Source organism: Melospiza melodia, chromosome 9 (genome assembly GCF_035770615.1).
Source record: "Melospiza melodia melodia isolate bMelMel2 chromosome 9, bMelMel2.pri, whole genome shotgun sequence".
Taxonomy (NCBI): Eukaryota; Metazoa; Chordata; class Aves; order Passeriformes; family Passerellidae; genus Melospiza; species Melospiza melodia.
Window position 1 is genome coordinate 20,431,383 of NC_086202.1, and position 25,189 is coordinate 20,456,571.

A 25,189-nucleotide genomic window follows, 5' to 3' on the forward strand; every position below is an offset into this window, starting at 1 on the left:
AGGGGTAGAGAAAGTTAAAGCATGGAGTGATAATTGAAATAATGTAATTCATTTATAGTTTTGATTGGGGGGGGAATGTGGGGAGGGGCAGTTTCCACTGCAGTACCACAAAACTCCAGGCAGGTTCTTGGGAACAGTACCTCATTGGTGGGGAAGATGCAGTGTTGTGGAGAACTAATGTTACAACCATTTATATCAGTAATTCTTTGGGGCATGTAGAAGAAGCAGAATAAGAGGAGAGTCAGGCACACACAGACTGAGTGATTACCCATGGGTGGCTGTGGAGTTTGCTGGAGCTGAGTCCTCTGGAGCCCCAGGCTGATACTTGCATCACAAAAATTTTGGTCAGGTGAAGGCTTTCAAGTTACTGAAGCAACATTTGCTTAGTGGTTAATTACAGTGGCTCATTAGTGGATAATCCAGGGTAGCTTATTCTTTTGTTGCTATTATGACATAATTGGGTCTTTTTAGAGGACTTGGGGTCAGTAAGAACACAGTATGCACATCTGAGTTTGGGAAGACACTGGTTCTGTGGCATTTTGCATTTTCTGTCCAGAAGACATTGTGAAAAAGAATGCTACTTGCTGTTCCTTCATTTCTGAAGGATATAAACTAGATTGGGAGTGAGAAACTGATTTACCTCTCTTGATTATTTTTCTTCATATTAAAACTTGGAATAAAATTGTTAGGCATCTCTTAAGATAGCACCTGTGCTGAATGTACCAAATTCTAGTGTCTGTGAGGAACAGTCTTACATAAGAGGCTGTAACAGAGACACTTAATACCTTTTTCTATTTTTACTTCTGAAATTTTGCACTGCTCCCACTAATCTGAACAGCTATTTTTGTATTATACTGCTTCATGGTGAGCTTCACAAATTCAGTTGTTTGGGGTTTTGTCTAACCTTTTATATATCTACTATAAGCAGCAATGCTTTTCAGGTGCACCCAGGTTTTACATTGCTTCCTTTAAAAGTACTTGAGCAATTCTTTTGCTTCTTTTGTTGTAACCAAAAACCCTCCAGTTACTGATTGTCCTTGGCAATTTCAGCTGCTGGCCATTTTCCTGTATCTCACCACTAGGCTTGTATTAGGTGTTTGAATGCATTCTGTGACATGCTGGTATTGAGGATCACTCCATTAATAGTTCGTGTGTGTACCCACAGGGACCAGCACTGTTCTTTCTGAGTTGTTGGGTTGGTACCATCCCATGATGCTGTTGCTGGGGGGTAAGGAAAACTGTTCTGGTGTGGAGCACACTGGTTAAGAACATTGCTGCAGAGACCTGTGTGTGATTGCGTGGTGAGGAAAGAATTAAACAAAAGCTGACTAGCTGTTCCACCCTCCTAAGTCGGATTTACAGGATTTAAGCAGATCTGCTGGAATTCCTTGGTCTTATTCCTGTGCCTTATAGCTTGACTACTATACCAGCTCTGGGTGTGATTGCTGTTAACTACTCCTTTTAGGTTTTCACTGTGGATGTAGCATTAATATTTCAGCTGGTCCTGATGAACAGTTGTCCTCCTAGTTCAGGACAAATAGGTTGTAATTCCAGAGAGCCAGGGAGATTTTAGAAGATGACATTTCTTGTTGAGAAGGGTCAATACAGGAAAATTGGGCAAAATCAAGACAGACTATAGGGAATCACAGACTTCCTGTAATAGAACTATGCATATGTCATGGTGAGAAGGTGACAACTGTTAAATAGCAGATTTAGATATTTACAACTACTTCAAATTTGCCCATACAAGAAAGTTCAGGATGTTTTACGTTACCTCTAGATACATTACTGATCTAAACTGCAGTAGTTATATTGGTATAATTCCCTTTTAGGTCTTCCTCTCCACCATGGAGAGTAGTCATGATAAGCTCTTGAGAATTTGGGATCCACCTCTCTCAAGGAATGTCATTACGAGAAAAACAAGGGGAGTCTTGGTAAGAAGGAAATAGATCCAAAACAGTACCTGCCAGAGAGGAGACAACTGCAAAACCCACTGTGTCTTCCCAGGTCATCATTCTTCCAGAAACTGAATACAGGCTTGGACTTCTATTGCTTTTGGTGTACTGCTCTGTATTTCCTTTAAAATTACTTTATCTATTAAATCACTTTATTTAGGAAAACTTTGCCTTGACAGGGAGGCAACTTAGAAGGTACCATGAGAAAAATCCAGTGCAGACTTCTGCTTGAGGTGTGAAACCCTGTGCGTCAGAGGCCTGAACAGGGAGTGTCTCATGGGATGGAGTTCTGAATGAGCATCAACAACCTCTAGTAAGGAGCTAGTTTCCTCTGAATGCTAATAGAATTTCTGCTCCTGTTTCCAGTATGTCCTTTCCTTGTGTGTTCAGTGGAATAAGTGTTTCTAAATTCTAACACAATCCCATATTTTTTATTTTGTGCAGCTCCTCTGCGTTACTGCTGCCTGAGAGTTATAGTGTGATGCAGCATCTAAGCTATTTCCATCCCCTGCTGCCCTGATCGTCTGCCTCCCTGACTATGAGGATATAGGAGATTTGCTCCCGATTAACTGAGTGTAATTCTTGGCCAAATCCACTCCAGAAACAGCTTCTTTTTCTCATTAGTGGCTCCTGTAAAAGATCCAGCATGGAGGGAAATTTCCTTGCCTTTGATGAGTGACTGAGGATGAGGCAACACAGAAATGTCACATGAAGTGAGTAATGGGCAAAAGTGAAGGAAGAAAATAAGAGGCTTTTTGTCAAGTCAGTAGATTTTTAGCAGCCTGTTCCTTGTTTTTATGCTGAAGGTGTCTTTGGAAGTGCTATTCAGCAGACTTGGCCAGAAGTGAGCTCATTCCTAAAGGTGACCTTCATGTTTCATGCTGTAGAACACCACGAATTCATTGCTCCAAAATCAGAATATAAGAAATGCCCATTATGTTACATTACAGCTGGATCTGAGCAGAGAAGCAGCACCAGGAATGCGTAAAAAAATTATTTCCAAGACTGAATAGCTTCAAAGACCCAATTGCTTTCTTAGATTTAATAGTGTTTAAAGCTTGTAGCCTTGAACCCTAATTCATATGAAGGACCAGCAAGTTGAAAATGCTAAAAACCCCCATGGGATAGGATTGTTCACAGTAATACCATAATGATTAACCCTCTGGAAAGCATTCTAGGCAATTGAGGGAAAATATAGCTCAAGGTCAAGGAGACACTCGATGGCAAAGTTCTCTGGTGGCAATACCCACGATGGCACGATGGAGGGCTGAAAATTGGGAGCACGCTGGAGAGGGCTGTGCCACCTGTGGGTTTTCTGGGGGAGATCTGGAAGGTGCTTGACATAGAGTTTTCTGGGTCTCATTTACCTGGGTTCAAATCTGAGGAGAGCTGACCTCGGGAAGCTGCAAGCTGCTAATCGAGGAGGCAGCGGTGGGGGGGATAAAGTCCAGATTCCTTCCAAGGAGTCTAATCTCTGGCAAATGTACGCGCACACGCCGTTGCCTTTCCCAGCTGTTGCTGGGGGCTTTGCAATAGGACGCGGCCCCAGCTCCTTGCCGTGCTGCAGCCTCTGTGCCTTGGGAAGAGGAGGAGAAGGCGGCGGGGGAAGGACATTGCAGGAGAAGAGAGGAGAGGAGCGGCGGCCGGCCCCGCCGCTGGGCACAAGGGGCGGGGAGGCGGAGGCTGGCGCTGCGAGCAGCGCGTACCTGGAGCACGGGGGAGGCTGCGGAGAGGAGGGGACAGCGGGGCGAGGAGAGGCTAAGGGCTGTGCCCCAGCGCTTGTGCTCGCCTCCGAATGTGCCAGAGAAATTCGGGGACATGGTCTTTTCCCTTATTTCTCTCCTCTCTTCTTCGCCTTTCTGAAGAGAAGAATCAATGAGAAGAGATGAGGAGAAGAACGGGAAAGTGAAATTCTAAGATGCTGCGGGGAACTTTGATCCCTTTCCTCACATCCCTTTCCCTGCTTAGCAATGGAAAAGGCACCCCGCTCCCTCCGGTGCGGAGCGGCTAGCGTGCGAAAGCAGACCCTGGCAGCTGAACCAGAATGTGATGCTTGAAGAACCTTCTGCTCACTTTGTACACGAGGGATGGAAATCTCCAAAATACTCGGGCTCCTGGTAGAGCTCTCAAGTCTGCTATCCTGTCTCAGATGTGTGGAGGTAAGAAAAGGTTATTTTTCTATCTGCTTGTAAGGAGTCACATGGCTCTTTTAATATCCTCCCTGTAAGTGGATCTTGTTATTACTTGAAAATGTTTTCTAGAGCATTTAGGCAGTTGTGGTCTCTGGGAAGGACTGGGGGCTTGGGGAGAGATTTGTTTCATTATGCATATAAATCCAGCAAAAGAAATAAGCCGGGAAAGCAGAATACACAAGGGCTTGCAGATGCTTTGGCTTGGGTTTCCAGTGTTTCTCATGCACTGCAGTGACCCTGGCAGGAAAGATCCTTTATTTCTGTCCTTTGCTGATTGTCTCTCTTGCTTGTGGACAGATGATTTATAGCTGCACAGACCTGGGACAATGCCTGCAGCATAGGCTGTTTGCACTGAATTTAATTGGTGGCGATGGTCAGTGTTGGAGTGTTTTAGAAGCTGCTACAGAAACTGGCAGCAACTAATTTTTCATTAGAAGGGAAGCTTATTACTTGGACTGAAATACTTTTGTTTATGGTCCAAGAAGAGCAGGTTCAGTCTCTCATATTTATATCACTGGCAGGCTTACATGTGTGTGCAGGTGTGCACTAATAGCTAGGGATTGAGGGACCTGGATTGTGGTGCAGTCACAAAAGTACAGCTTAGCTCACTTTCTACTCTCTGCAAAGAGCTTTGAGATCATCAGGTGAGTCCTTCAGTGTTGTTGGTCCAGAAACCATATGTGGGCTTGCAACAGCCTGATACATGCAAACAGATGAATTTTTTGCCAGAAAAGAGTTTATCTGTGCATCCCTTTGTGCATATGAACCTGAGATCTGATCTGCTACTACTGAACCATGTCAGGAATTCATCTTCCATATGCAGTGTCCCATTCTGACTTCTGGGAAGTGATGCTGGAGCTTGGCCATGGTTGTCAGCACCTTCTGGATCATATTCCTAAGCTTGATTTGAAAATTATATCTGACATGAATAGGTGTTGTTCTTGTCAGATTTCTGTGGGAATTACCTCTGCTTATTCCAGAAGTGGATTTGGTTTAATTCCAAATATAACTTTTCCTATTTTCCAGGAAGAGGTGAAGCTGAGAGAGGCAAAATCACTGCATTTTGAAGAAAACCACAACCATTACCAATAGCTAGTATCTTTTAGCTATCCTTTAGCTGCACATCTCTGCTCTGTGAATTACAACTCTTTCTTCCTATAAAAGTATTAGAAGGGTTCATTTAGAATGTTTAGAAACTAATTAAACTACAAGAAGCTAGTAGAAACATGTACCATTTCTTCTTTTCACTCTGAGTCTGTGAAGGTCTTGCACTTGCTTGCACACTGTATAGTGATGTTGAGTGGAGATCTCTATCTCTCAGCCTATAGTCACATTGCAACCACAAAAAACCCCTTGCCTATAAGAGGAAATGCAGTTGTGGGGCCAGACAGGACACTAGAATTCTGAGGACTTTGTTTCGTATTTTTTGGTCTTAACTTTAACCCCATTTAGATAATAACAGCATAGTCCATATCATATTTTCAAGTATTAAAAACAAAATCCTCAAAAGGCCTTGGATTTTCTTCCTTGGATGTTTCCTACTTTATACATGGATGTTTATTACCATTTTAACAGGTATTCTGGGGGCATCATCCTGTCACTCAAGTAAATAAATATCTGCTACTATAGCTGTAGATGACTTGCCCTATAAACAGTGAGAGGATTAGTAGTTATTATTTTTCTTACTGATAATAATGATTTTCTTCTAGATTTCCTTTCCATAGGCATATCATTCAGACTTCCAATTCTGTTGAAAAAAAAACAAGCAGAGCCCAGTAATGTAGTTCTTAGATCAAGAGTAAATCTCTGCAGGCCAGTAATTATTCATTTTGTTGTTAGTGGACAGAGCTATGGTTGTATTTGAAGAGGAGCAATGGGGAGACCAGGGAAGAGGCTGGTTACTAGGGTGTGTTTGCCTAAAGCTGAGCTGCTTTTAGGACATGCCCATGTTTATTTCATTGGATAATCATCTCTCTGCTTTTGCTCTGTTTCTTTTCTCAGGCTTTCCTGGGATCCAAGCCCAACCAAAACCATTTGCAGAGTGCAGGTAAGAACAAGAAGTTATTAATTCAGTCATTGGGCAGACTCTTTCCTGCAATGGTGATCTGAGACCATAGGCACGATGAACCACTGCTACCTGGCCTTCTTCCTTTCTTTTCATCACTTCTTCAATCTTTTCTCTTGTCCCAATGCCTGTTTATCTCCTTCACCAACGTGGCCAGACTCCTTCTGTTCCTTCATGTCGAATGCTTTTGCAGCTCCCTGCTCCTCCTACACATTCTTTTCTTTAATCTCTTTCTTTGCCTTGGTCTTTTTTGCATGCTTACCTTTTTTCTGCTCAAACAACTACTGAATTCTCAGACACCATCCCAGTTGATGCCACACATAGGATTTGTTTTCCAGACACTGACTTCCAACTGCTTCTCATTTTTGTACCTTGCATTTAACCTTCAGCTGTCGCTTAGCCCCTCTGGGCCTGGCAGGGGCTAGAGGGCAAATGACATGATGCAACATTACTTTGTACCCTTGCTCTTTGCCCCAGGTGCAGAAGGGTTTTCTGAAAGTGTTGGCTTCTTTCTGTTTGCTTAGTGAATAGAGCTGTAAATGTCCCTTTCTCAGTCTACTCTTCCCATGTTATGGACTCTATAAAGCCCACAAAACCTGGGTGGTTTTTTACCACTTTGTTATTTCAGTGCCATGAATTGAGAGTTTTCTCCTTTTTTAAGGACCATAAAAAATTAATTATTGGGTATTTTTACACAGGATATTTCACATGGGCACTGAAACATTGGCATCTGCACTTCCCACAAAATAAATTTGAATATATTAGACAAGTCCAGATAAGCAAGGTGATCTGCTCATGTGTATAGGGAAACTACATGCTATGAAATACATTTCCCACCTTCCTGCTTTGTGCAGTTCTGCTCCAAAGTGAGGTCATGTATTGCATGTACAGTAATGGGAACCAGTTCAAATTGTTGTGTTTGGGCCCTAAGTTAACACTATTCATAGGTCTGTCTGGGCAGTTCATTGCTTCAGATCAGTTTGCAGTTTAGACAGTGAGTATTATGAATATTCTTTGAGCAGCACCTTGGAGAGTGATAGAGTTTGAATCAAGCAAGTAGCAGCTGAGGCTGCAAACACCAGGGGTGTTTCTCATAACCAGCTGGTGTCTCCCATGTTGTCTGAGCTTCAGCGTGTGATGGTGATGGTAACCCCCTCCCTTCCTGTGCCCAGCACCCAGCGTGTGTCCTGTGGGACCTCTTGGCTACTACAACGGCTCACTGGCGGTCACCGAGGCCGGGGCAGAGTGTCTCAACTGGGCAGAGTTCCCTGACTATGTCCAGCAGTACCCAGAGCGTGGCCTGGGGGACCACAACTTCTGCAGGAACCCAGACGGGGGAACGACGCCCTGGTGCTTCTACAGGCTTGTGTCAGGGGCCATTGGCTGGGCCAACTGTGACTGTAACCAAGGTAAGGGCTCTGCTGCCTCGGGGCTCAAGCCAGCAGTGTGTGCTGCACAGACTTGCAAGTGGCAGGTGGAACACCCTGTGGAAAAAGCACAGTACAAAGGCAGTTCTGAATTGTTGAGATAATTAATACTAGAGGCTAGCCTGTGTGGGAGAAGAACGTGTGTATATCGTAGGGGGTGGATTTAAGCTGCTGTAGCTGTAATGCCTTGTATAGATGTTTTATTGTTATACAAAGAGACTTCTTTTTTTTCTACTGCTAACTTATGCCACTTTGAAAACAGTTTCAGTTATGTAGAAAACAACCCACTTCTTCTCCTTTAGGGTCCATATCAGAGCATTCCTCACCTAAGTGTAGCAGTTCAAATATAAACTACTTCTTCAATATAAAATCTTCTGTGACAAGGCAGGTCTTAGGCTTGTGTTAAACTTCCTCAGTGCTGGCAGAAGGACTGCTGTTTACTTTGAGGCAGGCAAGGAGCTGAGCTCTCTCAATGCATTGGCTGCTGTGCAGCATTCTTGAAAATGTCCTGTTTTCTGACCTTCCTTGCTTTTCCTGCATTTTGCAAAACAGTTGAAACACCAGTTTAGTACATGAATTGACAGTCATTTCCCTTGCCAGTGGATGTTCTTTCAAAGATGGCTTCATTAAAGAGAAGAATATAATTGTAGTGGTGCTGTGTGCCTATACTGAGGTGCTGCAGACAGGTGTGTCCTTTGCAAGTACTAAAACTGAGTGAGGAAATGTGCCTTCTAAACAGTGGTAAATTTTTTGGTGGGGTGGGAATTGAAAGAGTATTTACACTGGTGCTTCCTTTTCTTAGAGAAATTAAAGAGGATTCATCTGCTGTTATTAAACATCTCACTGTAGCAACAGTCATGCAGGTGAAGTGGTTGATGGAAATAGATAGTGGAGTGTCAAAAGTAATTAGATAGATTTTCACACACCTTTTCAAGATAGCATGTAAAATCATTCCCATTCACAGAAGGAGAATCCAGAAGCTTTTGCAGAAGCCAAATTTCCTGCTGGTATTACCATGGATTTGAAAACACCAACCATCCTCCCAATCAGTCATTGCTGGGACTGGGAAGGTGCCCCACCCCACACTCTTTCATGCACATCACTTTAGTGCCAGCACAGGTAAAACAGGGATGAAAGAAGCCAAGTGCAGTTCAGCTCAGCTACATGCAAGTCCAAGACTTGCTGGTCTGAAACTTCTATCAGCAGATAGCAGCTGGTTTTTGGTTGTTTTTTTTCTCTTTGGAAGGTGCTGTGCGGTTGGCTGAAGACAGTAGTGTGGAGCTGTATTTCAGTGGACTCTGGGGTATCATCTGTGCTGACCACTGGACTGACTGGGATGCCAGTGTTGTCTGCAGGCAACTAGGTCTCAGGTGGGAACCTCAGTCTGGTTGTGAGAGGTACATGCTCATGTGGCTTGTGAAAGAGCAGCCTCTGTGCTTACAGTCCCTCTGGCTGGCAGAAAGGAGTTTGTTTTGTGGTCTAATTTTCCACTTACCAGGGTCCTTTTTTACTGTTTTCTTTCTGTGGCTACCCCCAACCCAATCATCATTTGCAAGAAGTTTTTGAAACGATAGTCTCTGCTTCATGCTCCAGGCTGTGAAAAGTGAGCTATGAGATCACTTTCCCTTTTTATGATCATCAGCTGGAGTTACATAGTGATCTAACAGAAATTTTAGGAGTACGAACGCTCTTTGGGTATCTGGGATTTGGACATTCAAACTTCTAAACAGCAAGGAGATAAGGTCCACAGAGGGAAGGTGATTTAGTTAATTTGGTGTTTGAGTCTGTTGATGGGTTTGTTCATTTCTCTCAAATGAGAGTGCCATTTCTGACTACACCAACTCCTCTGCAGTAGGTGGGCACATAGAGGGGTTGGAAAGTGCTGTGTGCTTGATTGTGCTTTTCCATTAGACTGTAGGTCACCCCTTTATGCACTTCCAATTAACTGGGCACACCAGGATGTGAAATGCCACAACTGGCCTGGAGAGTCACAACAACAGCAGGAACTTGTAAGTCAAGCTGTGTTGTGGCATTTCATTGCTCTGTTGCATCCTCTGTACCAGTGAGATCGGCACAGCTGGCAAGAAGAGTCATTCTGGACCGTGGCCTGTTCCCCTGCACCTGCAGTCAGCAAACTGCCATGGAGATGAGGAAGCCCTGCTGCAGTGTGGCTATCAGGAAGCTCTGTCAGGAGCTTGTAACCAGGGGAGTGCCGTGGTAACTTGTGTTCCTCCAGAAGGTAAATCTCCAGGGAAAGATCTCAATCTCCCAAAGATGGCTGATGCTTATGACCACATCCCCTTTTTATCAAGCCAGGTTTTTGTCTGCAGGCAGAAAACTCCTGGTCTCCACAGCAGCCAATTAAAGAGACATCTCTGGACCAGCAGTATCCCACCCTGGGGGCTGCAATCACGGGTACTTGTGGGGGGTCTGGAGGGGAGGATGTGGTAAGAGAGCATCAGGAGAGCTCCTCTGGCTAGAGGATGGTTCTACACCCTAAACTGCTGGATGTGCTTTGTCTCTGTCTTGTTCTGTTGTGCTCTCTCTCCATTCCTTGAAGCACAGGTGTAGGTGCCCCACTTCGTATAGTTGGGGGGAAGGAGAGCTTTGAAGGGCGAGTGGAGGTTTACCATGATGGCAAGTGGGGAACCATCTGTGATGATCAGTGGGACGACCGAGATGCTGAAGTAGTCTGTAGACAGCTGGGACTCAGGTAATTTCCTTGCTGTATGTCATGGAGTAGTAATAGAAGTAGGCAGAATGAAGAACAGAGAGCATATCCCTTCACTATACTACCAGCCCTTCCTATAGAAAATACACAGAAACCTTAGGAAACATAATTCTGGATTGATCATCCTATAAAGGGATTTTGTACCCCATTCTTGTCAATTTTATGGGTTTGTGCTGAGTAAAAAAAAAGTACATTCCTGTCTCAGAATTTTTGTGTTTAGCCCTGTTCAACATTTTTGCATATATCCTAATACAAATCTTGTTGGCCCCAATGACAACTTGTCATGGTGATTTCCATATGTGAACTGCGTTTGCTTACTTGGTTAAGTTTAAACGCCTCTAGTTTCACTGGCTGCCCTTATCCTTTTCAGACAGGAAAGCAAGAGAGACCACCTAATTCTTCTGTGTGCCATTCAATGCTTAACATGGGAGCTGTTGTATATGGAGCATTCTTGAAAATCACTTCAGTACAGGCATATTTAAAATAGATTGTTCTGATTTGAGGTCCCTCAATCTTTAGGAGTTTTGCCTGTTATGAGATTGTAACTGAGACTGGTGGTACATTATTGTCTGCAGAAGTCTGGACTGTTTGTGTTGTAGTAACATTTTTGTTATTTGCTGGAAGGGCTCATTACAAACTTTCCAATAACATATTTCAGTTAACAGTTGTCAACTCCACTGTGTCAAAAATACAGATGATCCATGGGAGGACAGTGACCTAGCATACGAGAGTCCCTGTGCAAAGCAGAATCTGAGGACACAAGACTATGGCGTTCCTTATTGAGCATACATATCTGTAATGTTTACAGTGGGACCCCAAAAGCCTTGTCATGGGCTCACTACGGGCAGGGATCTGGCCCAATCCTGCTGGATGAAGTGCAGTGCTCAGGGAATGAACTCTCCCTTGATCAGTGCAAGAAGAGTGACTGGGGACAGCAAAACTGTGACCACATTGAAGACGCTGGGGTCTCCTGTGACCCTTTCACAGGTACAGATGTACAGCTCTGCCAGTCGGATGCGGTCGGTCTCATCCTCACATTACTCGGCTTGCTCAGCAGGTAACCCCTGGTTCAGGAGCCTGCACAGCTTCCATATATGGCTCCCACAAGGGCTGCTGGATGTGGAGGCAGAGAGTAGATCAGAGGCAGACTCAGTGGTGTTCCCACGGTTTTGCTCAGGTGTAGTGTGGAAAGGCTGAAGTGAATCCTCCCCTGGCAGATGAGTATGTTTGGAAGCAATGAACGTTTGTATTTTGAGTACCCACAGACATCTGTCTCTTTTGTTTCTTTCCCTCATGGGTGGTACAGAGACCTAGCATGGTGCACAGGCTGTTTCTTTTCTCCCCTGCTGAGTGCTGCCCTTTCCTTCTCGCACCCCCTGCAGAGGGCACGCTCCGGCTGGCCGGCGGCCGCAGCCCCAGCGAAGGCAGGGTGGAAGTTTACTACAACGGAGACTGGGGCACAGTGTGCGATGATGGCTGGACAGATCTCGCTGCCCAAGTGGTCTGCAGGCAGCTGGGCTTCAGGTAGGACTGAGACTGTGTAGTGTCTGTGCTTCCTAAATTCCAGAATTAGATTCCATCACCATTGACTGGGATAGGCTGGATCTTAATCCTTCAATGGTGTTTTTGTTAGAAGGCTTATTACCATTATACAACTTATTAAGGAAAGATTACTAGGTATCTGCATCCTTTCCAAGGGGCAAAAATAAATCTATTATCTCTTGCCACAGCCTGTTTTGAAAGCAGATAACAGGCTTAATACCGTCCTTATGAACCCCTCAGCAAAATCAGAGAATTTTCTTTAACATTCCTTAAACTTGCAGGTGTCACTTCTACTTTGTCAGTAAAAGGATATCACCTATCTACTCCAAATGTATCACCTTCAGTAGCTGAGCAAAGACCATCAGGGCAAAAAAGAGTAGTAATAGGGATTTTCAGCCCATTGCTGAGCTGTTGTCCCTTCAGGTAGGAGTTGGGAAAGATTTAAAATCAGGATACTCTTGCCTTTGAGCTACTAAAATGGGGTTATGTGGTTTTTTAAACATGATTAGGATCTCCTTCTAAAATTTCAACTTCATAGATGAAAGAAAGACTAAATTCTTCCATTTGAGTTCAGCTACATACTATGTTTGTCATCTCTTTTAGTGCCTAAGTTTTCAGTCTTCTGCAGTTCAATTCCAGGTAGCTGTTTCCTATAAAAAGAAATAGAATTACTTAAATGTTGACATTTTTGATGCCTCCTCTGCCAGCCCCTCCTCAAACTGATGTACCTGCTATGACTGCAAAGCAGCCTCTGCTGGCCCTCTGTGCCTTTGAACGTGCCTTTGACCAAACACTAGAAAATTGACTGGTCTGGGGAGGCCTCCCTGAAAACTGAAGCTGGCAAGACATGAGGGTGCTTGGTTGCCATCCTGTGTGTCCACTGAGTGGTTTAGGTCAGAAGGCCACTGGTACCATAGTTAAATAGGGGAGTTTCTCTTTGGATCTGAGCTTGGGTCCTTCTGTGGCATTTAGAGTTTCAATGTTAATTTTTTTCAATGACAATTTTCTGTTTCCTTCCTCTAGTGGTCCTGCTGCCCTGGCCTCTGAAGGAGAGTATGGTGCTGGCCAAGGCTTCATCTTACTGGATGATGTGGCATGTGTGGGGACAGAGCTGACTCTCCTGGACTGTCCCCACAGCAACTGGGGGCAGCATGACTGCTCCCATGCTGAGGATCTGGGAGTCCGCTGTTCCCCAGAAAGCAACACGGTCATGGATGGCAGCCTGGGTAACTCACCTTGCTCTTGCCCTGAACAGTGGGAAAGTTTCACTTTCTGGTCTGTTCCCTTGTAAGCTCTGGCAGATGTGGGAGTTTTCCCTGTGCTGTTTCAATAAGGGGTCTGCTTTTTGAGGAGGAATGAGCCCTGGCTGAATTGGGGCAGAGCCACAAATCTGTGACTCCACCAGACCTACTGTCAGACCAGCAGTAAATGGAAACTGGAGAGAGTTGTATTGGCAGTCTCTGAAACAAACCTCAGGGGCTGAGGGACAGTGGCTGCCTTAGTGGGCCATTGCTCAAGGGAACCCTTTAACTAGACCTTTTAGGAAACTTAGGTGTGGTTACATTAGAGCCACACCTAGCAAAGACAGGAGGATTTCAGATGCAAGGGGTTGCTGTTTGCACTCCCTTGTGTGGATGGCACGCTTCTAATTAAAATTGTGGAAGTATTTCGAGTTAGCATAATTTCCTCATTTATATAATGCCTGATACTCTCCCCTTTCCTTACTACAGGAGACTTTCCAGTTTGTTAGACATTTGTTTGGCATCCAACATTTTTGTTTTTCCTGGATGTAGAACTCTTCTCTTGCTTAGAATCATGTAATAGTTTTACAATTCAATTGATTTTTTTTTCCCCAGGCATGTTTAAGCTTGTCTAACTCTTGCCTTAGGATTAATAACTTTCTTTCTGTTCTTATTCTCCTCTTTACCCAGCTTTCAGAGTATGATCCACTGATGATTTCCAGTATGTATTAAATAAATTAGTATGTATATAGTGTTCTGATTCAGCACAGAGGTAAAATGTCTTCATATAGACACACTTCTTTATTTTCTTTATTTTTTCTCCCTTTTTTTTCCTTTTAGTTTTAAGCTTACTGATGTCTGGGATTCATCTTTTTCTGTAGAACCCAAGTTTTGGACACCTGACCCCTCTGGTTATTTTGCTTGCAGCAGCTCATGTGTTTTCTGCTTCAGGGCCTCCTGTGCGGCTGGTGGATGGAGAAAGCACCAAGGAGGGCCGGGTTGAGGTCCTGCTGAATGGGCAGTGGGGTAGTGTCTGTGATGATGACTGGACAGACAGAGATGCTGCAGTGGTTTGCAGGCAGCTGGGATTCAGGTAAGAGCTGTGGTACAGGCATCTTACAGACAGAAACAGTTCTTAGGAACACTTCTGGACTTGTTTCTGGGGACTTAGTTTTAGTTTTGGCACACCCAGATATGTTTTGAGGGAGTAGGTTGCTCTTCTCCCTCTACTGCTGTCGGTGTGTGGAGTGACACATAAATATTACTCCACTTAAAATGCACTGGTGACTCAGGTTCACTAGGCTCCTGCTCACTGCAGATTAGCCACCCTCTCTCTAATTGCAGTGGGACAGCAAAAGCCAGGGCAATGGCTTATTTTGGCGAAGGCCATGGGCCCATCCATCTGGACAACATAGAATGCAGTGGCATGGAGGACAGCCTGGGGCAATGTGCCATGCCTGACACCAGGATTCACAGCTGCTGGCACAGTGAGGATGCTGGGGTGATCTGTGACTATGTGGAAGAAAAGGTCCAAGATTTCAAGAGAACAGGTGACATTCCCATTTCTTCTATGCTGGAATCTGGAGTTCTGGTTGTAGGATCTCTGCATGCTTTTGTGGTTTTTCCCTGTCATTCTTGTCTTCGGCTGAAACTTCACCTACAAAATAAGCATGTCCTGTCCTGCACCTCCTACGTTTTTCTTGTTTTCAGTGTATCTTCTTAGCAGCACAGAGTGTTCCAAATTAGTCTGAGGAGCTCCACCCATGTCAGGCCTTTGAGCCTGCACAATTTCCCCACAGCCAAGTCACCATACTCTTCCTTAGAACAGCAATCATAAGCAATCTTAGGGGTTTAGAGTACTGAGGAAGTATAAGTATAGGTCCCACTCTTGGCATGAGACCATAGAGACTTCAGGTAAGCACCTCTGGTGAAATTAAGGAAACCTATGGGATCAAATGTTCTATTAATTCCATATGCACAACACAGTCCACAGTCCATTAATCCACAACCTTGATGATTAATGCCCTCAGAGAAGCTGAATGGTATTTGGCTCTGTGACAGCAATGTTGATACTCTAAGATGAAGGTCCCTATCCAACTGCTGTGACTTTGCCACGCAGGTCCGGAGTCTGGAGTGTGTGGGATGCGCCTGCTTCACCGTCGCAAGAAAAGGATCATAGGTGGAAACAAGTCTCTGAGGTACTACCCTGTAAATGCTGAGTCAGACTGGTTCCAGCTTTCCTTCAGGCTCTGGAAATAGCCTGGGAGATGCTGACTATATTAATGCATTTTCACTGGTGATTTTTGAACTTGGTTTGAACCAGTATCTAGGGCAGAATGCAAGCCAGCTGAGCCCAGATGAGACAGAGTGGATGGGAAAAGAGGAAAATGGCTCCCATGTGTGTGAGACTTGTGTGTGCTTATTCCTGTTTCTCCTTCAGAGGCAGTTGGCCATGGCAAGCCTCACTGCGGCTGAAGTGTTTTCGTCGAGATACTCGTCTGCTGTGTGGAGCAACGCTGATCAGCAGCTGCTGGGTGGTGACTGCAGCCCACTGCTTCAAAAGGTGTGTTTGGGAGCGGGGAGCCCCAAGGGATACTCAGTGATGAACAAGATAACCTCATACAAGTTTATCCTCCTAGCCCAGTGAACTACATGAACATAGTTTCTAAAGTAACATCTTCAAGTTATGATGTGTGTGATATTGGAGTGCTTATGGGGATAACTCAATATAGACTTGCTTTTTCCTTCACTGCTTACAGCTGGCCTCTTAACTCTGAGGCTTTACAGCGTAAAGAGAACCAGCATTTTGATATTTAAAGTGCTTTAAGGAACTGTGAAAAGGTCAGTTCGCAAGTCTGTTGCAACTATAATAATCATTTTTATTGAAGCAAAAGTCCTGTGCCTGGTAGATAGTGATTTGGGACACCAAATCTGCAACAGCTGGCATGATCATATCTGCTAAAGAGGTCCAACATTCCTGCAGCTGGAACCGTTTTACCACTGTGGTATGAGAAGGTGGTTCAGTCTCATAGCAACTGAAGACTTGTGTGAGTCTGCTTTCCTCTTAGCAGGACTATTGAGATCTTGAGTCTGAATTTCACCAGGTTTGGTGTTGATGTGCGGCGCTACCTCCTGCGTGTGGGCGATTACCACACAGGTGTGAAGGATGAGTTTGAGAGGGAGCTGCCCGTGGAGCGGATTGTCCTGCACAGGAACTACTGGGCTGGCAGCAATGACAATGACATAGCCCTGGTCCGGATGCGGGGCAGAGAAGGGCACTGTCTCTCCTTCAATCACCACGTTCTGCCTGTCTGCCTGCCTGACAGGAGAGAGAGGTCTGACATCAACAGGCAAGCCTGCATCATCTCTGGCTGGGGAGACACAGGTGAGTGGTGGGGCTTTGAGAGGCAAGAGAGGTGAGGAAGTCTGCCTTCAGAAGCCTACATGGGCCATTAATTTATGTCAATTCAAGGCTGTGTTCTCGCTGGTCCCATTGTCTGTGCCAGTGCATGGTGCTAAGGAATAGGAAGATGAGTGGGGTTTTGTGCTATTGTGTTTTCATCTGATTTTGAGGCTTATTGAGTCTGCTCAATATTGGTGAAAGCTTTGGTTTCCACAGCATCCCTCTGAAGCTGTGGGAGAGACCAATACTGCCATCTGGCCACAGTCCTCTCTTTCTTCCCATTTCTACACATGTATTTGCCCACAGTAGGCCCCTAAGGGAGCAGCCTGTGCAGAGCTGCTATACCAAGCCCGTGAGAGGCCCCCATGTTTCTATGACCTGCCTTCTTCATGGTACTGTCATAGAGAAGGGAGGACTTAGAGGTAGAAGGAGCCCTCAGTGAGAAATCTTTCTTGGACTACCTTGCTTAATCTGCCTGTGTATTTCTGCAAGGACAGATGGACTCTGAGTCTGGTTTCTGCCCTGGGTTCAAGACAGCCTGGACCTGTCCTCTTTGAGCATATTGCTGTGAAGCTTTCTAGGTAAAAGGGAGCATGGAGGCCTTTCTGGGGCTGCTATGACTGGAGAAAAGCCATATGTTTAGAAAGATTTCCTGCCAAAAGCCCCAGGAGCTCATCTGTTGATTTTGGACTTGCCCGTCCTTCTCAGCTGTTTCCCTAGCTATTACCACAGCTTTTTAACTGCAAGTACGTATTTGCCTTCGGAGTCCAGTTGTGCCAGTTGCACGTGTCACTTCAGGATATTTGGGGTGGATCAAGGAGCAACTTAGCCATGTAACTACCTTAAGCTCTACTGGAGCTTAGTGGCTAGAATCCTTCCCACGCACCAAACCCAGCTTTCTCAATGGGGCATAGTTACCTACTGCCTTGTGAACTTACATAAACCTTGGGCACAGAGAGGTCATACTCTAATATAGCATATTAGCCTTATGTTCTCAGCAACCCTGGGCTAATAAAGAGATGTAATCAAATAGAGTCAAGTCTGGCCAAAGACAAAGGGAATTCCCTTTGAATAATATTTGAATACCTCTAAAACATCTTCTAAAACTTCTCTGAGGATTGAGCACTTAACAGATACTACTGCATTTATTTTCTTGAGAAAACACTGTCCTTGCTTTACTGAGGGGGAAATTGAGACTTGGAGAGGTGAGATAAATTCAACAAGGTTCAAGTTACTTGTTGACAGAATCAGGAGTAAGACTCATCCTTTGATCTAACCTTTTTCTACAATCCTCTTTCCCACATCTTTGATGTTACAGTTCTTTTTTTGTGGTCTGGCTTGGCATCACTGTTTTCAGAAGTTCTTGTGGTTTCAGAGATGCTGAGCTCAGCCTATTTCTGTGCGGCAGACTTGACATGAAGTGTAGAAGTGTCTGGTTTTGTAGGGAGCACTGTTGCACCAGGTCACTGCTGTTGCCTGTATGTGAATCAGTCTGGCTGGTCTGTTTTATTCCAGGGAAGTCCTATTCCAGAACCCTGCTGCAGGGGGTGGTGCCCCTTCTCCCACGGGAAGACTGTGAGGCCCGTTACGGGCGGAAGTTCACCAACCGCATGATTTGTGCTGGGAACCTCTCTGAAGACAAACGGGTGGACAGCTGTCAGGGTGACAGTGGAGGGCCACTCATGTGTCAGAGATCAAATGGACGCTGGATCATCTTGGGCATCACTTCCTGGGGGTATGGCTGTGGTCGGAAGGATTCGCCCGGTGTGTACACAAAGGTCAGCAAATTCGTACCCTGGATCAAGAAAGTGACCAAGCTAAAATGAAAATGATTGAGCTCTTGGAATTTCAGCACATGGTCCTTTTGCTCTGCAGCAGCAGAAGGCTGTGGCTTCTGGTCTGTGACTGATGGAGATTTATTTTGACATTGGACACTGGCAAAAGATTTTAATGTAGAACTGGAAGGAAAACAGTTATGACTGATTCTTTAAAGTCTTTGGTTTCACTTTAGTCTGTAATCTGTAAGCAGAGAAAGCAGGTGCACAGTGGTCACAATGATGAGTATACGTTGCTTTAAATATCTGAATCCTTTAATGCAATCACACTTATTCCTTTGCCCTGGCACACAGAAATGGTAGAAGTAGAGCGATACCTATTGCTGCAAATCTGTTCATGGTTGTGTGTTTGGACTGTTGGAACACGCTGCAAGGAGAGGCGAGATGCTTGGAAGACAGCACCACATGTTGGCATAGTAGAAATCTTCAGATTTTTTTTTTTTTCATAACAGCTCTCTTCAGTTCCAGGAATCAGAAGATTTGACCCGAGCTGAGGAACAGGCCAACAGTTGGGTTTTTTAGCTTCCCTGATATGTCTCTAGGGGGAACCTTTTCTCTTCTGAATAGTAGGTCTGCTCCCGTAGGATTCCCTTTCAAGTGTCTGCCTAGGCTAAGAGATGCTTGTCCCTCCTGCTGCAATCCTTTGTCACACATTTCCAGCTGCCAGATGCTGTGGTTTTATTGCTGCTTTTTTGCTATAGTAGTTTGTGTGTGTGGTTGGGCTTTTTTTTTGTTTCCCCTAAGTAGCATCTTCTAGAATCAGTTGTCGGTGTGAGAGGCAGGAGCTTTCTTGCCCTCATGATTACTATGGAGAACTTAAAAGACTGACCTCAAGTGGCTGAATAGACATATCATTTTTCTTAAATCCAAATGTAATGTTAATCTCCAACATTCAGGCATTGAATCATGATTTAATAGCACTGTGGGAACTTCCTACATCGTCCCCTATTCATCATAGTTATTAGCTGCCCTTTGTTTGTGCTGCTAGTCTAGTATTTCTGTGTTCACAGTTTTCCATGAAACATGGAATTTCTCCCGAGGTATAGATACACCTCAAGCAAATTACTCATTCCTTGTGAAAAACAGTAAGTGTGCTGCAAAGCAGCTTCCCACTTTGAAGTGTGTCCTATTCTTGAAACCTCTGGGTCATGCTTCCTTTTTTCTCTTCTTTGCACTTTTTGTCCTTTCATTCCTCTCAGTGGGAGTAAACTGGGTTAACTTGAGGGTATGCAAGCACTCTCATCAAGCTGTAGTTCTCAGCCTGAACAGATATAATGCTGAGAGAAAGCAGGGATTATTGAATATTACAATTTCTTCCTTCTGTCTCATCCAAACAAATGAACAGAGTTCCCTCTTATGCCTTAAGCACTTTTTAAATTTAATATATTATTCTTGAGTAATAAAAAAATATAAGTAGACAGAAGGGCTAAGTGCCTTAATAGCTGTGCAGTGCAGCATCTTCTCACTGTGTACAGATAAGGCAGAGAGGAGACAGGTCTGTGCAGGAAGAGGAGCAAAAAGCTTTGATGTATAACCAAGGGCTTGAATGTGGAGGATTAATATAGGATGGGACACGTGGAACTTGTGCCAGATGTGCATGTGTTGGGTAGGCAGTAACTGGGTCAAGCACTGACCTTCTGTCTGGAAGGTCTGCACTCAGGGCATTGAGGTGTTCAGTATCTGGGTATTACCAATGCAAGAACAGAAGGCAGAGCACAGTCTGTGTATTAGCAATGTCATATTACAGGGCATGTGGTGACAGAATCCCAGAAATTGCCCTGGGTTCAAGAAGTACTGATTGCCTAAAGTTTTAATTTTTCTTCTACAAATTAGCTTAATGCAGTGGTGCTGACCTGACTAGGTGGCTGATTTTTGTGTGTGAAGGCTAAACTAAACCATTTCATTTACCTTTTCCAGGTATTATAGGATAGTTGGACTACCAGTGTTGCAATGGACTGTTCTAAAATCCTGCTTGCAAACTTTATTTCAATGAAGAATTGTCAGAATCTTTAAAACATGCAATGTCAGGACCCCTGCGAACTGGCCTTTGAGACAAACCTGATCTGTTTGTGCCTCTTATTGAGGTGCTGAATGTCTTCAGCACAGCTTTGTGCTGATAACCCTGTTTAAAATGCCAGACTTGGTTCCTTGGCAGCCCTGTGCTTGGCTCCACGTGGGCTGTGTTGTCCTATGGCTCCTGGCAGAATCTCTAAAAGGCAAGCTGCAGACTGCTCCTTATCTCCCAGGCATTAAAATGCCAAGAGGACCAAGGGCTATTATTCACAGACCTTTCATCTTGTGGGGGATTAAATGCCAAGTTCTGTGCTGGCAGGAGCAGTACCTGTCTGGGAAACATGGAGGGATTTGACTTTTACCTTCAGCTTCCCCTGAGCCAGCATGGTACAGCAGCTCAGATGGAGTTTCTGTGCCTTGGGTGCTGTCACATCTCTAGTTTAACCTGGTTTGATCTTTCAGTAACCCCAACAGGCATAGAAACACCCAAAGGATGACACTGTGAGGTGATTTCCCTTAGCTCACTTAGCAAGTGGCCATTCAGGAGTTAGCATAAATTACCATGTAACACAAGTGAGATGTGAGCCTGGCATTGTCTTCTGAAATTCCCATGTTCTAGTTAAAAATATTTCTTTCTCCTAGATCTTGTCACTATGAAAGCTGTGAGAATCCTTCTAATTAACACCCTTTGAGTCCTGCATGAACCAGGAGGAGGGAAGGAGGTATCCAATCTCCTTTGCCTGCTTTTATACCTTACTTGTGCTGTAGGCAAGCCTGTCAGTACTCTCCTACATTGACCTGGCCTGTTTCAGGATACAGCTGTTGCTCTTCACCCTCTAACCTGGGACTGTGGTCCAAACCAAACTCATGTGCTTTGCCACTGAGGCTTACTGGAACTGCCTGGTTGGATAAACAGCACTCAGTCACCCTAGGACTGTATTTTGTAATGTTGGACAGCAGCAGATGTTTCAAAGGATAGTATGTGCGAGTTGTGCTGAACAAGTTTTAACAACCTTTCCTTCTGGGCAATTTTGTTCTTGACCCATTTAAATTAATTACTTGCATTACTATTATCATCATTAAAAATGGAAGTACAAATACTTGATCCTCCCGGTGCTGTACAAACACTGTGCACTATTCTTTTGGCATTCTTTTTTTTCCTAAAGTGTAAGAGTTTATATCTCTAACTTTTAAAAACTATTTAATGTAACCACCCTTCATCTTCCATATAAATGTTTAATTTTTTTTGTTTTAATCTCAGCTTTCAATCCCAGTATTTTCTGGTAATGAGAACCATTATAATTTAATTCTCCATAGCACATAATTTCTTTTTATGGTTCCTGAATTAATTGCCTTTTGTTTTCATTAAGTACCATCTGTCTTTGTGTTCTCAGCCATGAGAGGAAATAAGGGGCCTGGCTTTATATTCTCTGTTATGCATTATTCTAGACATAGTTCCTTTCCTAAGACTGTGGCTTCTCTGTCTCTCTTCAATCCAAACTGTCTAGGTGTCTGATAATATGCTGACTGTTTCTGTGTGTCTTCTCTTTCTGATGGATCTTAAAACTTTGGTAAACAACTGAATGCAGTTTGCCAGGGGAGGCTGTATCCCCTGGTGATTATTTGAGTACAGTTTTTTATAGCAGGCAATTGTGTAAGTGATTTCAGTGCTGTGTCTGTATGCTGGAGCTAGTTTAAACTTGCTAGTGTGGTCTTGGTGGCAGCCTTGCTTCAAGGGGATGAAAACCCACTGAGGTTAGCTCCTCATGTCTCAGGTAGGTGCAGCAGTCCCACTGAGCTCACAGAAATTGCTGTAGGTCTGTCTGGGGAGCTCTGTGCAGATCTTTCCCTGTGCTGACATACACGGAGGGCTGAGACATTCCACCTTCACAGCATTAGTGCTTTGGATAAGGCTAATGCATGTGCACTTGTTCCAGGAGCTGAGAGCTCACTCAGTGTTGCTGGTGGCTGCACTGTGCCTCGTGGATGCTCTGAGAGAACTTTGCATGGCAGAATGGCACATTGTGGTTGTGTGAGAAAGAGAACATCACTGTGGCCAGGAGCATTGGCAGGAGTAGAAACATGGCTATGGTAAGGATCTAAGGAGCAGCTCTTGGTGCTGCTCCTATCCTTCTTTGAGAGAATACTGCAATCCTCCAGAGGCTGCCCCAGTGCTCCAAAGGCTGCCCCAGTACTGGGGTCTTCCTGACCTGCAGTGCCTGCAGTGGTACTTTCTCTAACCTGTTCACTTTGGCTACCTTGGCTACCTGAAGCTGGATTAAAGATTTATCACTTTCTTGTGGCTGAACACTGTTCTTATGATTTCTGTGAATTATGGTATAAGCTATAATTAATCAGGCAGCTTAAGCTAAGTTTATTAACCTGGACATGATGTCAATTATCCTTGTAATCTCTGTAAAACTGTAGCAGAAAATAACAGATCAGTTTCTCTAAGGACTGGAGGCATTGGTGAGGAACAAGCAAAGTGGGCATTTGCTATCTCAGGGGTAACAGAGGTAGATCTGCCTTTTGTCTGTCTTCCTTTTTTTTCTGAAGCCTGTATCCTGAAGTCTTTCCACTCCAAAAAAGCTGCAGTGATTCACTGACCACTTGAAAAGTGGCTTTGATGTGTATATTTGGCAATCAGATGAAAACTTCGGAGAGATGAAACTACACTGTGGTATTTAACACTCTCCTGATAGAGTCACTGGGAGTTTCTTACAGTTAGAGAGAACAGAATCACCTCTGGTGGTAACCAAGTTGGGACTACTCCTTGTAGAACAAGGCACTGTGACCTGGACTAATGAACATGTCCTGGGCTGCGTTTTCCCTTGTTTGGAAAAATATTTAATTTTCCACATCAGAAACTTGTTTGTGTAGTAGCCTGCTATTAAATCCTTTTCTACTAAGGGCTGAGTACCTCTGAAATCAGTCAAGTGCCAAAGCTGTTATGTCCCTGGATCACCACCAATGGCTCACAAGGTACACTAATAAATGGATTATACTGTGACTGTGTGGGGCTCTGTCTTATTTTTAATAAAGGAATCTGTTCCAAGGGCAGATTTTAGGGTTTTTTTCAGCAATGAGTTAATTAAATTTTTTTATTAACATTATTTTTTACAAGTCTGCCAAATGTCATTTTGTATTAAAGCACTTGACCACTGCCTTCCTATGGTGAAAAGGCTGGGGATGAATGTATGGCATGAGCTTACTTGTTTCAGATGGGCTACTCTTAAGACATCTTTGGATTTTGAAACTGAAATATGAATGAGGAGAAAGCTGAGCTTTACTTCATGTTGTTTTCTAACTAGGACAGCTACCATATTCATTGAGAGAGAGGAAGAAGGGCATTCAGGTACCACCATTCATATAAAAAATTCTTTCTTGGGTACAGTTTCCTCTTTCTAGTGGAAGGAGACAGGATACTGTTCAAATTGCCTTGGTTTGCTGGGCTGAGTCCTGTGCTGCTCTTAAACTGGCCTTTTTAGAATGGGTTCCTGGCATTGGTAGGGGTTTCTATGGAATTCTGTTCATGTGCAAAAGGGAAAAGAGGAAGCAGAGCCAGAAAAATAGGGATGGTCCAGCTGGAGTAATTTATGTTTAAAAAACCTTTGGATTTAAGATATGCTGGTGGAGGACAGGTGTAGGACAGACAAATTCAAACAAATTGGTGAAACCCCAGTGCACCACTTGATCTTCTCCTCCCTGCTTTTCAAATCTCACGCATTCTACCAGAAATAAAAGGCACTGTTCTCTTTGCAGATTTTCCAAACTAGCCTGTCACCTGAAAGGAAGAACCAACTTCTTTGGATCAGCTTTACTAATGAGAGGCTGTGTCGCTCTGTCAGCTAAGCACAAGGCCTTGTTTCTCCTATCCCTTTATATCTGCAGTGGCTTTCATGCACACATCAGGGCAGCTGAGGCTGAGATGGGAACAGGGGGAACTCACTGCTGTTCAGTTGCTGCCCAACAGAAGAAACAAGCTGGCAGGAACTGCCACTTCTGTCACTTTCTTCTTGGAAACAGGACAGAACCACTTCAAACAACAACAAAACCCTGTTCTTTGCAATTTAACTAATCTGCTCTGTGCAAACCAGAGCTGTATGAGAAGAACATGTGCTTCTAAAGGTTAGTTCCTTGCTCTTTCTCCCCCTCCCCACTCACACGTACAGGCTTGCTGCAGGTAAAGTAGGGTTATAACCTCTGATTGCGGGAATCTAAAACCAAACATACCAAAGGAAAACTCCTTTGCTTCAGGTTTACTATTTTGTTATCTCTTGCAAGACTAAGAAGCAGATTCTGTTATTCAGCACAATTATACTGAAGTCTCAACAGAAAGCCTCTTAACTCCCCACAGCTAGGTTAATTAAGACTTGAGAAATCTTTACTTTCCTGCAAGGCTTCAAGTTACATGGGTTTAACAATTTGGTTGAACTGATGCAACTTTGTGGTTGAAACTTAGGGATGATGCTCTATTTTAATCAGATGCCTCTGTTTAGATGAGTCAGGAGTGACCACACACAAGATTCCTGAAGAAATAAGCAAAGAGCATGCCACTAAACTCCTACTGCTATTACATTTAACCATCCGAAATAAATACAGTTTGCTAAATTTAACACTAAAGGTGAAGACAGAATTACACAAATTTAGTTACCTTCCCCCAAGAAGATATGTGAAATAATTATATTGAGGAATGCATTAAAGTTTTGGATAGGAAGTTTTATAGGATCTTGTCACAGCACTTTGCAGGAACATGGCTGAAAATGAAGATCTGACTAAAATAGC

General features: G+C 44.1%; 1 protein-coding gene across 2 annotated transcripts; it reads left to right on the forward strand.

Moving 5' to 3' along the window:
- Window positions 1-63: 63 nt before the first annotated feature.
- Window positions 64-23,414, forward strand: LOC134422062 (neurotrypsin-like). Of its 2 annotated transcripts, XM_063163776.1 has the most exons (17): window positions 64-2,268; window positions 2,400-2,668; window positions 3,821-4,114; window positions 6,149-6,194; window positions 7,385-7,621; window positions 8,886-9,009; window positions 9,703-9,878; window positions 10,205-10,352; window positions 11,179-11,357; window positions 11,753-11,894; window positions 12,936-13,138; window positions 14,105-14,246; window positions 14,498-14,703; window positions 15,273-15,351; window positions 15,594-15,716; window positions 16,258-16,538; window positions 18,072-23,414. In XM_063163776.1, exons 3-17 carry the CDS (start codon window positions 4,043-4,045, stop codon window positions 18,380-18,382), a joined length of 2,469 nt encoding a protein of 822 aa, XP_063019846.1. In that variant the 5' UTR covers window positions 64-2,268; window positions 2,400-2,668; window positions 3,821-4,042; the 3' UTR covers window positions 18,383-23,414. The 2 variants fall into 2 exon arrangements, with proteins under 2 accessions (XP_063019846.1, XP_063019845.1); XM_063163775.1 differs by lacking the exons at window positions 64-2,268; window positions 2,400-2,668 and having other exon boundaries at window positions 3,677-4,114.
- Window positions 23,415-25,189: the final 1,775 nt, after the last annotated feature.

Bases quoted from the DNA above. Each gene is read 5' to 3' on its own strand.
- LOC134422062 (XM_063163776.1), top strand. From the start codon at position 4,043: ATGGAAATCTCCAAAATACTCGGGCTCCTGGTAGAGCTCTCAAGTCTG. The intron at 7,622-8,885 runs GTAAGGGCTCTG...TCTCTTTGGAAG, and splicing joins CAACTGTGACTGTAACCAAG to GTGCTGTGCGGTTGGCTGAA. The intron at 9,879-10,204 runs GTAAATCTCCAG...CTTGAAGCACAG, and splicing joins AACTTGTGTTCCTCCAGAAG to GTGTAGGTGCCCCACTTCGT.